This window comes from Antedon mediterranea, chromosome 8 (genome assembly GCF_964355755.1).
Source record: "Antedon mediterranea chromosome 8, ecAntMedi1.1, whole genome shotgun sequence".
NCBI classification, from domain to species: Eukaryota; Metazoa; Echinodermata; class Crinoidea; order Comatulida; family Antedonidae; genus Antedon; species Antedon mediterranea.
This window is the reverse complement of record NC_092677.1, coordinates 8,963,999-8,980,372: the sequence shown is the minus strand read 5'-3', so window position 1 is coordinate 8,980,372 and position 16,374 is coordinate 8,963,999. Positions and strand designations below refer to the sequence as shown.

Sequence of the window (16,374 nt, the reverse complement as noted above, 5' to 3'; positions counted from 1 at the left end):
ACTTTGCATTAGTGATAGTAATACAAGCAATATTAACACTTTGATTAACAATCATGACATCAATGTTTCTATATAATTTGCTTAGTTAGAAAAAAATAATCCTTACATGTATTCAGGTGGACTAGCTTGACTTTGTCCAGGTGGGCAATAATATCCAGCAGCACAGTCTCCAATAGGAAGCTCTCGTCCGACACCCGGACAGTAACTACCTGCTGTGCAGTTTATACAGTCAGAGAGAGCGCTGTTCTGTTCCGAATCCAGAAAGTAACCTGAAGGGCATGGGACCTTATCTGGTGTTCCCTCTGGACAATAGTGACCAACTGGACAAATAGCACCAGTGATGTTGTCATTTGGGGTTGCTGTTTGAGCTTGAAGCAGGCAATAATAACCTACAAAATAAAAAAAAAAGTACAAATGACTTTAAAATATAATAGTATATTAAAGGCAGTGATCACCAGAACCATGGAGTGAGTGAGCCTCGAACCCCTGCCGATGTTATGGCTACGTAATTACGGTTCCACTGTCTTAACCGCTCGGCCACTCACTCACTCTGCTGTTAGTTATCTAACAGCATATGCAGATATTTTATGCTATGTTAGAGAGTTATAAAGGAATTGCAAATGGTAGTTCTTTACCTTCTGTGCAGTTCCCAGATGGTGTATCAAGCCCAGATACTAAACAGAACATTCCTGGATCACAATGGGTCATATCATATGACCCCTCAGGACAGTAGTACCCTGGCTGACATTCTCCACCAAATATTGTTGTCATTGATGAATTTGAACTTCCACTGCAGTACCAGCCTGGCGCACAGAGAGCTGTTGGATCTTCTAAGCCATCCACCTCACAGTAGTATCCTCCAGGGCAAGGAATACAGTCATTCATGTTACGTGCTTTTGTAAAGTTGTAATAAGTGCCTTCAGGACATGGGAACGCAAACTCTGAATCAGTTCCAGGTGGACAGTAATGGCCAGGTGGACATGGCTTGTCATAATAGATAACAGATCCTATAATAAAAAACAAACAGTGTGTATGAACCGCATTCAGTAAAATTCAAGCCTTTTGACACTTGTTCACAATTATTGTTGGAATACAACACTTTCTTTTCTCAAAGTGGGTACAAACATATCTGCAACTGCAGTGGAATATGTGAATATTTAGGTGGCCAACACCTCAACTTTTAGCTTTTTTTTATGTATGTGTATGAACAGCATTCAGTAAAGTTCAAGCCTTTTGACACATGTTTACAATTATTGTTGGAATAATAAAACACTTTCTTTTTCCAAAGTGGGTACAAACATATCTGCAACTGCAGTGGATAATGGGAATATTTAGGTGTGTAATTCTTGTTTGATGATTAGGAGGAGCAGGAGCAAGGTTACACGTTAAAAGAACCACAGAACTCCTTTTAAGATAGGCTAACTAGCTATGAATTACCTTCCCAGCAATAATATTGTTCAGGGCATTCCAGACATTCAGCAAATCCTGTAGTATTTGCATATGTTCCTGCAACACATGGAATTGGTCGCTCACTTCCCTCTGGACAGTAGTGACCTTCTGGACAAATGCTTCCAACTCCGGTTTGTCCATCAAGGAATTGACAAGTTCCATTTTCAAAGGTAACATTGTATTCTCCAAGAGGTGTGGCAACATCAACACCATATTCACAATAATAACCTATAAAAGCAATAAAATCCTTGGTAAGCTTATGAAATAACTCAAAAGACCATGAGTTATGGGTATGGTTATCTGCACGAAATCTAGCAGACTATTGGCAAAAACAATCTTCTTGTTTTGGCTAAAAGAAAGACCTTCACAATTTGTTGTTGCATCGGAAAGGGCATATGGCAGTGAAGGTAGAGATGGAATACTGACACAAGTTTACTACTAACATGGATAAGGATTACCCTACACTGTACATTAAAAAGTTTAATTTAATAAAATACACATCAGTACCTTCTGCACATTTTTTAGTCACTATTGTTCCAGCCATCTCATCACAGTAGTAACCTCCTGGGCAGAGTTGACACTGTTCTTCTTCTGCTAGGCCAGTCTCATTATTAAATGTACCCAGAGGACAGGGTTGCCAGTCAAAGCCAGTACCTGCTGGGCAGTAATAACCCTCTGGGCATTCATCCACCAGGTTGCCCAGTATACAATACCTAAAGGATGCAATTATGATATGTATGCTCATGTTAAGCTCTATTCATACTATCAAATTTTAAGTGACAAAAAATGTACCAATATTTGGACACGATGACTTCATATCACTCCCATATTTGGCCACAATATGGGCTTTTTTAAAAACTAGTTTGATAGTGTACACAGAGTTTAGTCAATGAGAGTAACACATACTATTAAAAACATCAAAATAGGTTCTAATTGACAGCACAAGAATATTTGATTATTAGACAGTGGGAGGAATCTTACCATCCTTCTGGACAAACAAAGCACTCAGATGCATGGGTTTGATTCATGTAGGTGCCATTAGCACATGGTAGTGGTTCACTGGAATTTAGTGGACAGTAGTGGCCGATGGTACAAGCATATTCAGCTGGTCTTGAGAAATTCTGACCACCTGGGCAGTAATAGCCAGGTTCACATGGTCCTGCAGGAGTTGTCATACCTACACATATAATGTAGACAACAAAATAAAGAAACATATTTTTCATTAATTTAAGACCATGTAAAGCATTTTTGCGTAAGAACCGCAGATTTTGGAATCTGATTTTAGATGCATCTATGAAGCAGTAGTTTAATGTATCAGTTACAATTGCTACGAAGAAGAGTTGAGAGCTTAAACCCACTGAAGATACACAATGTTTTATGTTCTACTTAATATTGTACAGCTTTTGATTGTCAATAGCAGTGAAAAATCAACACTAATAAACACCACTCAATACTATACATAACACAGTAATACTACACACACCTGTTTCAGATGCTATTAATGTACTTTAGCACTCTAAAGGGGAATAATAGAAGGTTCACTTATATTTAGGGTTGAAAGTTGATTTAGGGGTTATGTTGATGAGACTACTAAAGTAAATTAGTTGTTTGTGCATGTTGTACTATCTATAGTGTTGTATGGTGTATAGAAGGACTTAAAATAACTTAATTTGTATTTTGTGGAACACTACACCAAAGCATACCTTGCATATCACAATAGCTGCCAGCAGTACACAATATACATTCAGATTCATTCTCAAATCGTTCATATGGGCTAAATGTTCCTTCAGGGCAAGCTATGGGTAAGTCTGATCCCTCAGGGCAATAGTTTCCTGGGATGCATACTTCCATAGTGCGAGAATCAGAACCAATGGGACAGTAGTATCCAGCACTGCAAAGGCCTAAAAAATATAAAAAAATAAAATTTTCAGATAAATAGCATAATATTAACCTTTTTTACTCTCTTAAGCAATGTTGATTTTACAGCAGTTATGGAGCCTGCTGTTTATAGCAGGTTCACGATGACAACTAAATTTCATTTTGGAATGAACAAGCAAGGAAAGAAGGCCTTAAAAAATTGACATACTAATAAAAATGGAATAACAGAATATACTTGTATACTGTACTCACCCTCAGATGACAGTAAACCAGGGCTTTCACAGTACCAGCCAGCCAGACAAAGTGTACAGTCAGTGGCATTGTGTAGACCTTCAGAGGCACCAAAACGGCCTGGTGAACATTGTGTAGGCTCTGCTGTACCCAGTTGGCAATATGAGCCTAGAAAATGAAGAAGAAAGATGTTTAGCTCAACTTTTGAGATATCATTACTTCTTTAGGAAGAAGTGCATATCCAATTTTGATATCTATATAAAGATATTAAGAACATACCTTGGGGACAAACATCAGCATCATATCCAAGATCAGGCGTGGATGTATTAGCATACTGGCGGCAATAAAACCCAGGTTCACAAAGAGCTGCAGGTGTAGTTTGTCCAACTTCCTCGCAGTAATAGCCACCAGTGCATGGAGTACAGTCGTTAACATCATCATAACCAGTATCATTACCATATGTACCAGATGGACATGGGTACTGGTCAGCACGCTTTGTGCCGGACAGGCAGTAGAAGCCAGCTGGACAGGTGATTGTATCGTTGATGACTACTACACCCAATGAACTAAAAATTAAATGTTAACAAACAATAGTACCGTAATTAAAGAACCTGTTTTTTATTAATTAGTTTTTAATGTTATTGTTGAATGTGATACTTAAAAATTGCTTCTGTAATAAACTTAAATCCAGTGTTTTGGTGATGAAGTCACACAATCAAATGAATAACTTACTTGTCACAATAGTAACCTGCTGGGCAAGTGTCACAGTCCCACTGACCAGAGTCAGGTTGGTAGGTTCCACTTGGACATAAGAATGGATCAAATGTGTGTTCTGGACAGAAATGACCAATTGGACACTGGAATGCTTGGAAATCACTTTGACCACGAGGACAGTAGTAACCTCTGCTACAATTACCTGAAAATTTAATAGAATATTTGTATATTTCTAGAAATACTTTCAGATCTTTTATACCTCACAAATAACATTGCTTATACACATTATGCTTTTAACTTTTAAGAACAGTGTCATGTTTGTGCATTTGAGGAAATTGGGAGGTACTTCTCGCACTCTATTCTTCTATTCCAGTTTTCTAAAGCTCTGTCTACACTATCAAACTAGTTTGACAAAAAAACTGTGATGTGTCCAAATATGGTAGTGATATTCCCAAATGTGGTAGTGCTATGACATCATCATGTTCATATATGGGTACATCACTTTTTTTTTGTCACATAAAGTTTGATAATGTAGACAAGGCTTTAGACCTGATACATCGGTGCATAGGTCCTCGGTTGTCACAAATCAAAAGCCTATTTAGGAATGAAGATATATGTTTACCTGATGGAGAAGTCAGGTTATAAGCTCCACAATATTCGCCATCCAGGCATTCTGTACAATCGGTTATATTCTCGTTCCTAACAGCATCACTAAACGTTCCCGGTGGACATCCACTAGGATAGGCAGATCCTTCCTCGCAGTAGTAGCCAGCAGGACATTCATCCCCTTCTGTACCATCAGTTGGTGTAGGTGTAGTTGAGGCTAGGATACAGTAGAAACCAGGGGCACACAGGTTTGTGGGTGTGTCTAGTCCTGCAATTTGACAGAAAGTGCCACCATCGCATGGGGTTGGATTTCCACTACCTGAAAACACATAACATGATTTATTTTTAATAATATTAATTTTCTTGAGGGTCAATAATGTAAGTTCTCTATAAGAATATAACATCATGGATTAAATGTTGCCTTAGTTCAACATACATTGTGAGGATGAAAGAAATGTGATTGCAGTAAATATCCAACTTAAAATGAATGTATATGCAAAATGAGTTAATTTGGTTACTGAAATGTAGAGATGTTCATGGTGGATGTAGTCTCAACTATAGATAGTATAAAGTCATACCTCTAGGGCAATAGTAGCCTGGCTGGCATTTCCCACCATGAATAGTATCATTACGCATCGTTGCACTTCCCTCGCAGTACCACCCAGCATCACATTCATCCGTATAGTTGCTGTTGCCAGATCCTTCACAGTATTTTCCAGGTGGGCAGGATTCACAATCAGCATCGGAGAGTCCATTGGTATGAGAATTGAATGTGCCAGGTGCACATGGAAACTCTGTTGAATATCTGGTGCCATTAGGACAATAGTGACCTACCAAAGAAAACAAAGGCTTATCAAAAGAAATCTTTATTTAATTTAAGTTTTACAATATCTTAACACAGTACTTTAACAACATTTCTGATAATTGTAATTGATAGTCCTAAAAATATTTTATGTAATGATACTGATGGTCCTCAGTATGCATTTAAGTAAAAACATTTTTTCAATTTAGCATTTTCTCCCAAAGATTCCACTACATACCTGGAGGACAAGAGAAGTTTGTGAAGCCTGAAGACTCAATCTCACAGTAGTAGCCTGCTGGACATTCAGTACACTCTGCTTGCTGTGTGATAGCTGCATAGGCACCAGCCTCACAGGGTCTTGGAGTAACAGATGCAGCTGGACAGTAGTGACCAACTGGACACACTCCACCAACACCTAAATACAAATACATATCATATACATAATTAATGAATTAGTAGGAAACACCAAATATATCACCAAAGCAAAAAACATTAAACACTAATTAACTCCAGTATAATGCAAGAAAAGAAATATGCATCATTATGTTAGAATTTAAAATAATTAAACAATATTTTTGTCAGGAATCTGTAAAAATAAATCACATTACCTGTATAAACACTTTGTTCTGGGCAAGTACAACTGGTGTCATTGAGAGTAACATTATCTGCTCCTGGGTTTGGTCGGTCCAGTCCTGAGGTACAGAAGAAGCCAGGATCGCACACATCAGTTGGTTCAATTAAATGTGTCCCTTGACAGTATGTACCACCATCACATGATAGACACTGGGACTGTTCTGTCAAATGGGTTGCATTACTGTAGGTGCCTGCAGGGCATGGTTGCCAATCTAGTCCAGTACCTGTAAACAAAATCAAACAGTAATATAATTATATAGGTAACCGTTCAAATAAAGAAAACAATTTAAATTTATTAGTCAATGCAATTTCTTCTTTTTCCTTTATGAATCTTACTTGAATTCAGTGATGATAATTTGATAAAGATGAAAATGTTTAATTATAACCTCTCAATCATCATTGTGAGTTACATATATACTTTGCAAAAAGCCCATTGCAGAAGTCAAACTTACCAAAATCACAGAAATAGCCAGGAGGACAAGGCAACGCTGCCAGGCTAGCATTCTCTGGTACGACTGGTGTGCAATAATAGCCTGCAGGGCAGATTTCACACTCTGATGCACCTGTGTAGTTGGTGAATGATCCGCTAGGACATGGCTGGTATATATCACTTCCGTTAGGGCAATGCATTCCTGCAGGGCATCGATAGTCTGGTGGATTTGGAACTGCAATACCATTGGGGCAGTAATAGCCTCCCCAGCAAAGCTCTAATACTTCAGTCATTCCATTTGATGGGCAGAAATAACCACCTTAAATGTAAATATACATTATGCATATAATAAGATGGTTTGTTCCATTGTTTTCCAGTATTTTATTATTTATATACTTATTTTAATACTATTTTTTCCAAATGAATATATAATTTATTAGATATAGATAATACAAAGAAAAAAGCCTTGAACACAAACCTGTACAGTTGGTGCACTCAGACTCGGCTGTCAAACCATAAGAGCTGCTGAATGTTCCTGGGGGACACTCTTCTGGAAGAGTTGAACCTTCTATACAGAAACTTCCAGTAGGACATTGGATGAACTGGTTGTTGTCTGCACCAGTATCACAATAGAAACCTGTCAATTAATAGATAATTGATAAATGTGTCTGTTAACATTCTAGTATGAAGATATTTGCTTCAATTCAACGAGTAGAACCCCTTTAAAGTCTATTATTAGCGTTCCTGTTTCAGAAATTCTGGACTTTTAGAAAATGTGAATAGCACCTTATTGATTAAATCTTATTACTGACCTTCTTGACACAATGACCCAGTTTCATTCATGCCATAAGTCGGACAATAGTGACCACCAGAGCAATTTAAGCATTCTTCCACAGCTTCACGTCTTGTGCTTGGATTGTAAGTTCCTGGTGGACAGGCCTGTGGCTGAGCACTGCCTTCTATGCAATAGTGACCAACTGGACATTCATCAGCATCACTTCCAAACAATGGTGTTGATGAATTGGATCCAATTAAGCAGTAATATCCTGAAAAAAATAATTTAGAATGTATGTACTTCTTTCAAACCTATATGTATACATCTTGTAATGGCCTTCTGTTGAGTTAGTAAATGTGGCGCAATTCTGATTATTCTGCAGTACCACTTATATGTTTAATAAACCAGAATTGAATAGTTGACTTTCAGTCACTTTATTTAATCGATTTCTAGCCCTGATTTCTAGCATCAATCACTAGCCTACATTAAGATCTAAGTTGTCATACCTGGTCTGCATAAGCCTGTAGGCTGTGAGAGCCCCTCTGTCTCACAATACATGCCATCTGAGCATGGCTGGCAGTCATTCTCCTCTGTTCTGTGTGTTAGATTGTTAAATGTCCCACGTGGACATGGAAACTCAATTGCATATTTTGTGTTTTGTGGACAATAAAAGCCTGAAAAAAAATTATATAACAAAAACCAAGATAAGTAACACTCTCAAAGAGCAGTAGCATAACGGCTATGAGCACTCACTTGCTAAACCCAGAGGTCAAAGTTCTTTTGTGTGCAAATACATGCTTGTATGTAAAAAGAACAGCTTTTAATGTCCTACCCAACAAACAGAGCTGATGCCTTAAGTAATAACAAATGTGGAGGTTTTTTATTTTTTATTAAACCTTATTTAGTGAGGGTGACCCTAAACAGCATATGGTGACAATCAAGGGGCCATCATATAAACATTATAAAAAAAAACATATATGGAAAAAGAAAAACGGATGAACTATGTTTAACAAAATTTGTACTTAAATACAAAAATATAGACTACAATACAAGGTATATCAAAACATAAATTAGGGTCTCTTCAGGCTTAGTTATTTAATTATTCATAAATGTGCATCAACCCAGGTAAAAAAGTTTGAATGGGCACTTATACAAAATACGTTGAAGATGTAACTTATATTCACCTGTGGGACAATGTGATTCATTATACAGTACAACTGGTTCCATTACGTTATCACAATAGTAGCCCATTGGACAGTCCTTACATGTCCACTGGCCTACTTGATCTTGGTAAGTGCCCGAGTCACAACGAAGAGGCTCTATGCTGCCTTCGGGACAGTAATGACCTGCAGAATGCAAATGTTAAATTGAGTAAACAAAACGAAAATAGCTAATTTCTACTAGCCATGAACCAATAACATTTCTGGAATCTATATGTAGTAAAACTTTTCAGTTTTAATACTTGGTCTGTCTAAAAGCTAAACTATTAAAGTAAATATCATTTGACCACCACAATAAAAAACTAACCTTGTGTACAATTATATTCAGCTGGTGTAGCCTCATCCTGCCCTTCCGGACAGTAATAGCCCCTGGAACACTGGTCAGTAGGTAGAGGGTTCCCACTACCAGCACAGTACCAGCCAGGAGAACACAATAGGCAGTCCATTTCATCATCATTGTGAGTACTGTTCAGATAAGTGCCTGACTGACATAGAGTTGGCGAGTCACTGTCTGATGGACAGAATGTACCCATTGGACAGTAGTTGCCTAGAAACAACAATAAACAAATAATAAACATTCATTGATCTACTGTTGTACCAGTGGATGATAGATACATTGTAAAATTGGGGGTGTTTAGTGTTGTCAGTTCCAGAAATAAACTCTGAAACTTGAATACAAATTACAAGCATTATGCTTATAGTAGCTGCACTAATATAATTCATACTCCACTTACTTAATAACATTTCTGTGTTACAATTATTAATTGATGACAAATGTGTGTTATGACCTACCAGTAACATTGCCATCTTCAGGATTTGGCACTACTGCTTTAGAATAGCAATAAAAGCCAGCATCACATTCTCCAGAGATATTTGACAGCTTATTCACAGAACAATACTTTCCACCTGGGCAAGCTAAGGGGAAAGTAGACCCTTCTGGACAGTAGAATCCAGCAGAGCACATGTCACCTGCAAATCCATCAGGGGTACTGGTGTTGGATCCCCCGTTGCAGTAGTAGCCTCCTTCACATAACCCCGTTGGCCACGAAAGACCCTCACTTGCACAATAAGAACCACCTATAATTAAATATTTTAATTCCATCTATCAAAAACTAACAATAACTAAACAATGCTTGAGATCAACTAATAAACAAACTGGCCATTTTTTCTACAAAAACTGACAATAAGTAAAATAGTGAAATTCTTTGATGACATTTAACAAAAGTTGATTACATAAACTATAGCTCAGTTGTAAAACAATGGTTTTAGTTGAAAGTTAGACCAGGTAAGTAGGCTAGTAAGTTATAGGCTAGGCATGTAGTGTTTTAGGACAGACATGTGATAGCTTATGATAGACATGTGATAGCTTATGATAGACATGTGGTAGCTTATGATAGACATGTGATAGCTTATGATAGACATGTGATAACTTATGATAGACATGTGATAGCTTAGGATAGACATGTGATAGCTTATGATAGACATGTGATAGCTTATGATAGACATGTGATAGCTTAGGATAGACATGTGATAACTTATGATAGACATGTGATAGCTTATGATAGACATGTGATAGCTTCTGATAGACATGTGGTAGCTTAGGATAGACATGTAACAGCTTAGGAAAGTTATTCAGTGGTTTTGGTTTGGAAAAGTTAGACTAGCCTAATGGCTACTCTTCATACCAGCTTAAAAAAGCACTATCCTTACCTAAACATGGCACACAATCACTGATGTTACTGCTACCAGTTAGGTTATTGAATGTTCCTGGTGGACATGGGAACTGGGTTGACCTTTCAGTTCCCTCTGGACAATAGTGACCGGATGGACATGGGTTGTCTGTATAGTTACTGGCCTGTACCTCACAATAAAATCCTAAAAAAAAAAAATTAAAATACATAAATTGACATTCATAGGTAAATATATTTATTTGTCTTAATATTAGAAGTCTATATTTTATATATGTTTTACCTGGTTCACAAGGCAGACAAGCATCTATGGCTTCTAGAGGTGCATATGTACCAGCCACACATGAATCAGGATAGATACTCCCACTCTCGCAGAAATGACCAATAGGACAGCGCCCTCCAAAGCCTGTCTGAGCATCATCAAAATATGGACAGCTGTCATTCATTGGTGCTGTAGTAATGTTATTCCCATCAGGCTGTGGACGATCGATACCATAAACACAGTAGTAACCAGGATCACATTCGGCAGTTGGCATTTCTAGGTGTTCTGAATCACAGTACCATCCACCATCGCATGGTTTACACTGGCTTAGCTCATAATTGCCTTCCTGGTCGCTGTACGTCCCACGAGGACACGATTGTAAATCATAGCCTAAAAACATAATTTTTTATAAATATTTTAACCTTCTAAACTATTACAAATATAAACGGTTTAACCAAAAAGAAAAAAACTAAGAAAAAGCCTTCCTTACAAAGTGATGACAAGAATAGTGATATATCAACCAACCTGTGCCTTGTGGACAGTAGTATCCTCTTGGACAGATCTCCTTCGATCCTTGAATTTGACAGAAGTAACCTGCAGGGCACTCATAACACATTTCTGCATGAGTATGGTTTACCTCGCTGTTATTTCGGCATGGTATAGGATAAGCAACACCCCCAGGACAGTAGTTTCCAATTGGACAGAATGTGTCATTTGGTTCCTGATGGATCGTTCCAGGCGGACAGTAATAACCTGTGGAGAATGAAAACAAGTAAAAACCAATTTTTTCTTTTTTGAATAATGGATATATATGAATATTACTTAGAAATATTTTCCAATAGTTGACAAGAACTCTGAAATCTCATCCAAAACATATAATGGTGCTGTTTTGAATGTGAAAATTTTTAAAATATGTGCAGCACTAGAATACAATAGCAGGGAGGTATTATATCTCGCTGACACTAGGGTGCAAAAGTTAGCATGTTATGGTAGCCTACCACAAATGTAAATTGGTTTAAATCTGGGAAAATTACAAAGATTGAACCATCAGAAAGAATTGGTTACAATCTTGACAAGCTATGACAGAAGGTCAAAGATCAATACATACCAATAGCACAATATCCTGTTGGCTCAGTCAACCCTTCAGTTTCACAGTACATGCCACCAGTACATGGGTAACAATCACCAGCAGAGGCCAGGTTAGTCTCATTAGAATAAGTTCCTAAAAAGAAAAGAAAAAAATATTATTTATGGTTTTCTTAAGTCAGTAGGTCCCAACTATAAACCTCTAAAAAAACTAGGGACCTGCCTAAAATGTGAAGGCTTGTGGAAACTTAAGGTGTCATGCTATATTACTACTAAAAAAAAAACCTGTTTGAAATACTGTCCGAGATTACAATTTCAGAGCAACTAGTTTTTGCTCACAATAGACTACCTCACCAAGTTACTGTAATATAGTGTTGCGTTGTTGAGGTACTAATGAAGACTCTGACTCGCTTGACTGTCGTAACACATATATTGTTTATTCAGTATAATACTTCAGTACAATATACAACTATAAGTATAGATAAGGAACGGACGATCAATGATGCTGTCAGTGAGGTGTGAAGTGTGTAGGTCTGCTTCTGAAGAAGTGGCTGTGAGGTGTAGATGTTCTTCTGAAGAAGTGGCTGTGAGGTGTAGATGTTCTTCTGAAAAAGTGGCTGTGAGGTGTGTGCTCCGTGAGGTGGCTGTAAGGTGTGTCTGGGCTCTTCTGAAACTTGGGGGTATATTGGCTCAGTTCATTTGCATAATGTCATTACATCATTTATGGAGCTAATGATTGGTCCTAAGTTGATCCAGGGGTGTTTAAGTGGGAATGATTGATCTTATCTGGGGAGGTTACAATGATGAATTGGCCCTGTCGAATCTCTGCTTAAAACTGTCAGTATCTAATTGTTTTACGATGGGAACAGTCGCAAAGTTAAGCTAAGTGTTTTCTTTAGGGACTCTATTATAAACTAAATGGTCATTAAAACATCTGGACAAACTCTCCTCTGGACTTTCTGGGTCAAGTTTGTGAACCTATTTAAATTCCGATACAAAGGTCAATTTCTTAAATATAAAAGTATATCGTTATATTACATTACATGGTAATACAACTCAGAAACTGTGTTATTGTCAACCATTTATTTCCATACATACTATATTGTAATACAAACCTCTTGGACAAGGTTCTGGGTCAAAGGTTGCATTTGGACAGAAATGACCAACAGGACAATCCAGTTCATCTTCGCGGACTGATCCTTCTGGACAATAATACCGCTCCAAGCATGGGCCACTTGGTTCTATCAGGTTGTATCCTTCGCAGTAGTAACCTATAACAATGACATGTATATGTACAATATAACTAGACTACAAAGTTTTGGTTTAATAAGTCAGCATGTTGTAGATTATTTGAGATGTATTGGCAGATTACATGACTTTTCGACTTGTGAGATGTTATTCAATGATTACTTTAAACAGAGGAAGATTGGTTTATACATACACAACATTATTTGGGTGTAGGTAGGGGAGGAATAGAGAATAAACCAACCTTTAGTACAATTAAGACATTCATCGACAGCTTCCAACATTTGCACTGGTGAATATGTTGATGGTGGACATCTCTCTGGCTCATCAGTTCCTTCAGGACAGAAGTATCCATCTGGACAAACATTAGCATCAGTGTCCTGATCTGGTGTGCCATCAAAAGCATTTCGTCGACAGAAATACCTATAAAAACACAGAAAATGTCCGATGTCTAGAAAATTTGAGTTGTACTGCATTTCGTCTAGTAACAGTCACCATTAATTTGACAGAAACAAATCTCAATATTCAAAAATATTACTGACCCTGCGGAACACAATTTAGTGTATGTCGTCTGAGCCTCCTCGTCACAATAATAGCCACCAGGGCATGGATTACAGTCATCCGTCTCATTCAGGCCAGTACGGTTACTGAATGTACCTCTTGGACACTTGAACTCATAAGCGTATCGTGTGCCAGCTGGACAATAATAACCTGTTGAAAAAATATTTAGAGATAGTTACTGGTAATGATGATATAATAAATTATTGACTGATGATAATGTTGATAGTAATCATGTTATAACCAAAAACAAAAAACTTTTACCTGCAGGGCAAGTGGAATTCTGAAAGAGTACCACTGGTTCCAAAGTGTTATCGCAATAGTAACCTTGAGGGCACTCTTTACATGACCCCATACCTTCTTGATCTTGGTATGTTCCGGACACACAACGCACTGGTTCAATGCTACCAACCTCGCAAAAATGACCTTTTGATGAAGATGTTGAAATTATAACAATAATAATAATACATTTATTATATATAATCATACAACTATGTAGACTTCAGATATAACAATGGTAGAACAATTACATTGCATTTCAGTTGAATACAATAATGCTATTGTTTTAACAATGCTATCCAGATTTAAGAATTGGGAGAGGCATTATATCAAACACAATAAAATTATACAATATAACAATATTATATTATTTTATTTTAAATTAGATCAAGGATCCTTTTTGTTCCTGTTATTGTATCGTTAGTAATGAGTAAACAATAATTTGATTAAATTAAAAAATAAATATTGAATACAACATACCTATCGGGCAAGTATAATCTGGTGGGTTTTGAATTTCCTGGCCTTCAGGGCAATAATAGCCTACAGTACACTTGTCATCAGGGTAGATATTGCCGTACCCTTCACAGTAGTATCCTTCTGTGCAGCTAATACAATCAGATAGCTCTGTAGGAACAGAAATAATCATTACAGTACAATTTACAAAACATCAACAATTGCAAATGATGTGAAAAAACTGCTGTCTAAAAAAAGGTACATAATAAATGATATGGTTATGTTAAGTTATTAGGCTGTTTTCTTTGAATTGTATAGTTTGTTTGTAAATGTTTTTCATATTTTCGTTCCAACACCTGCACCGAAGGCCAGAGTACTGTAGCTTTGGTTGCGCGGCAAATTTAGCATGTTATTAGACACCCTGCACAAATGAGTAAATATATAGTATTAGTAGTAAATTTACAGTAATGAACATTACCTTTATTGCCGGTTGTGTTGAGGTAGGTTCCTGGAGGACATGTGATACCTTCCCAACTTCCGGATGGACAGAACTGACCAGAAGGACATATACCACCTGATAATTAATCAAATCATAGTGTTCACATACAATAAGATCTTCTCATGCTTTGTAATGTGATATGTTGAACATCACATTTACTTTAATTTGTCCACAATTTCAGTTAAAAAAAACTACCATAAATTCTTAAACAACCCATTAAAATAATTCTCAAATTTACTTTATTAACTTTAAGAACAAAAAAGACTAATTTAATGGTCTTCAGAAGACTCTGAGTTCTAATTACAACTCCCTGCTTTGACCTAATGATATTATGCTCTAAGCAGACAACTCCCTGCTCAGAGTAAACTTACAAATGCTACATTGCACTTTGTAAACAATGTGCCATGCTTTATTACTTCAAACAATAGGGCATTGTGCCATGTTTTAATTACTTCAAATATTGGGCTTTCAGAATAAACTGTGATTGGTCAATACTGATTGGTTAGACTTTATATTGGTTACCATTATACTGGGTATCTTAAATGTTAAGACCATTTCTCGTTCTTGATGGTGACGTTATAAAAAGTATACACATGTATTGTGTATTTCATTGCTTGGATTATGAATATGGCTCAATTATCAAGTGTACTGTAAACACAACTTGTCTATGAAATGAAACTATGATTTAGTTAACACTATTCTGTAATTATATTGTAACTGAATATTTAAAGAAAGCCGTTTCGTCTGATGACATACTTTACATATTCCTACATTTTACTTACCCGTACTGTCTTCCGGTTTGCTAATACTAGCCCCAAGAACACAATAATACCCTTCTGAGCAATTGCCTGTTGGGTAGGATAACTGAGACGAAGCACAGTACATGCCAGGTAGGCATTCAAGAGGCTGTGAAGACCCTTCTGGGCAGTATTGGCCTGGTACGCAGTTACCACCTTGGGAAGGGTTTGTTGGCTGAGCAGCAATAGAGCCATTTAGACAGTACCAACCAGGATCACATAAGTCAGTAGGCCATTCAAGGCCAGGTGTTCCACAGTATGACCTGCGTTAAATGAAGAAAGGATAACATATCGTGGTATAAAAGAACAATTACATGGAAATGCTATCTTTGTTTTGCCTAGAAAACTAAAGATCAAAATAAAACATGCTTAGCCTGTTTAAAATTTTTCATAAAACGTTGATGTTAATTCCTTTATAGCACAATGTAAAAAAATAAATTTCTGTCAAGCAACATTTAAACTTACCCTGGTAAACAGACAGTACAATCTGAAGGTTGATATCGTTCTGTAAGATTGTTAAATGTGCCTTCGGGACAAGGATGCTCATAGGCTGTCGCTGTGTTCAATTCACAGTAGTAACCAGGAGGGCAGGCGTCCGGTACGGTTGTATTAATAGTACAGTAGAAACCGATTGGGCAGTTCTCACAACTTGACTGTCCAGTCTCGTTTTGGTAGGATCCTGCATTGCAGGCTGATGGCATGCCAGAACCTACTGGACATTCATATCCTATGGATAATAATTCAAATAAATCATTACTCTTTCTGTGTC

General features: G+C 37.1%; 1 protein-coding gene across 3 annotated transcripts in view; it reads right to left on the bottom strand.

Moving 5' to 3' along the window:
- LOC140056689 (uncharacterized) overlaps nucleotides 1–16,374 on the bottom strand; it is a 79,927-nt gene that overhangs the window by 36,737 nt on the left and 26,816 nt on the right. For all 3 annotated transcript variants that reach the window (XM_072102146.1, XM_072102147.1, XM_072102149.1), the window contains 32 exons: nucleotides 16,071–16,332; nucleotides 15,591–15,868; nucleotides 14,788–14,883; nucleotides 14,337–14,480; nucleotides 13,842–14,003; nucleotides 13,562–13,730; nucleotides 13,264–13,442; nucleotides 12,890–13,045; nucleotides 11,797–11,910; nucleotides 11,214–11,441; nucleotides 10,710–11,078; nucleotides 10,449–10,613; nucleotides 9,531–9,815; nucleotides 9,046–9,285; nucleotides 8,703–8,864; nucleotides 8,025–8,192; nucleotides 7,556–7,789; nucleotides 7,222–7,380; nucleotides 6,766–7,062; nucleotides 6,289–6,537; nucleotides 5,919–6,095; nucleotides 5,457–5,708; nucleotides 4,895–5,197; nucleotides 4,291–4,474; nucleotides 3,838–4,124; nucleotides 3,580–3,726; nucleotides 3,153–3,350; nucleotides 2,431–2,626; nucleotides 1,957–2,162; nucleotides 1,438–1,677; nucleotides 636–1,007; nucleotides 107–389 (listed from right to left, as the gene is read on the bottom strand). In XM_072102146.1, coding sequence (XP_071958247.1) covers nucleotides 107–389; nucleotides 636–1,007; nucleotides 1,438–1,677; nucleotides 1,957–2,162; nucleotides 2,431–2,626; nucleotides 3,153–3,350; nucleotides 3,580–3,726; nucleotides 3,838–4,124; nucleotides 4,291–4,474; nucleotides 4,895–5,197; nucleotides 5,457–5,708; nucleotides 5,919–6,095; nucleotides 6,289–6,537; nucleotides 6,766–7,062; nucleotides 7,222–7,380; nucleotides 7,556–7,789; nucleotides 8,025–8,192; nucleotides 8,703–8,864; nucleotides 9,046–9,285; nucleotides 9,531–9,815; nucleotides 10,449–10,613; nucleotides 10,710–11,078; nucleotides 11,214–11,441; nucleotides 11,797–11,910; nucleotides 12,890–13,045; nucleotides 13,264–13,442; nucleotides 13,562–13,730; nucleotides 13,842–14,003; nucleotides 14,337–14,480; nucleotides 14,788–14,883; nucleotides 15,591–15,868; nucleotides 16,071–16,332 — 6,961 coding nt within the window. The remainder of the gene's footprint in view (nucleotides 1–106; nucleotides 390–635; nucleotides 1,008–1,437; nucleotides 1,678–1,956; nucleotides 2,163–2,430; nucleotides 2,627–3,152; nucleotides 3,351–3,579; nucleotides 3,727–3,837; nucleotides 4,125–4,290; nucleotides 4,475–4,894; nucleotides 5,198–5,456; nucleotides 5,709–5,918; nucleotides 6,096–6,288; nucleotides 6,538–6,765; nucleotides 7,063–7,221; nucleotides 7,381–7,555; nucleotides 7,790–8,024; nucleotides 8,193–8,702; nucleotides 8,865–9,045; nucleotides 9,286–9,530; nucleotides 9,816–10,448; nucleotides 10,614–10,709; nucleotides 11,079–11,213; nucleotides 11,442–11,796; nucleotides 11,911–12,889; nucleotides 13,046–13,263; nucleotides 13,443–13,561; nucleotides 13,731–13,841; nucleotides 14,004–14,336; nucleotides 14,481–14,787; nucleotides 14,884–15,590; nucleotides 15,869–16,070; nucleotides 16,333–16,374) is intronic.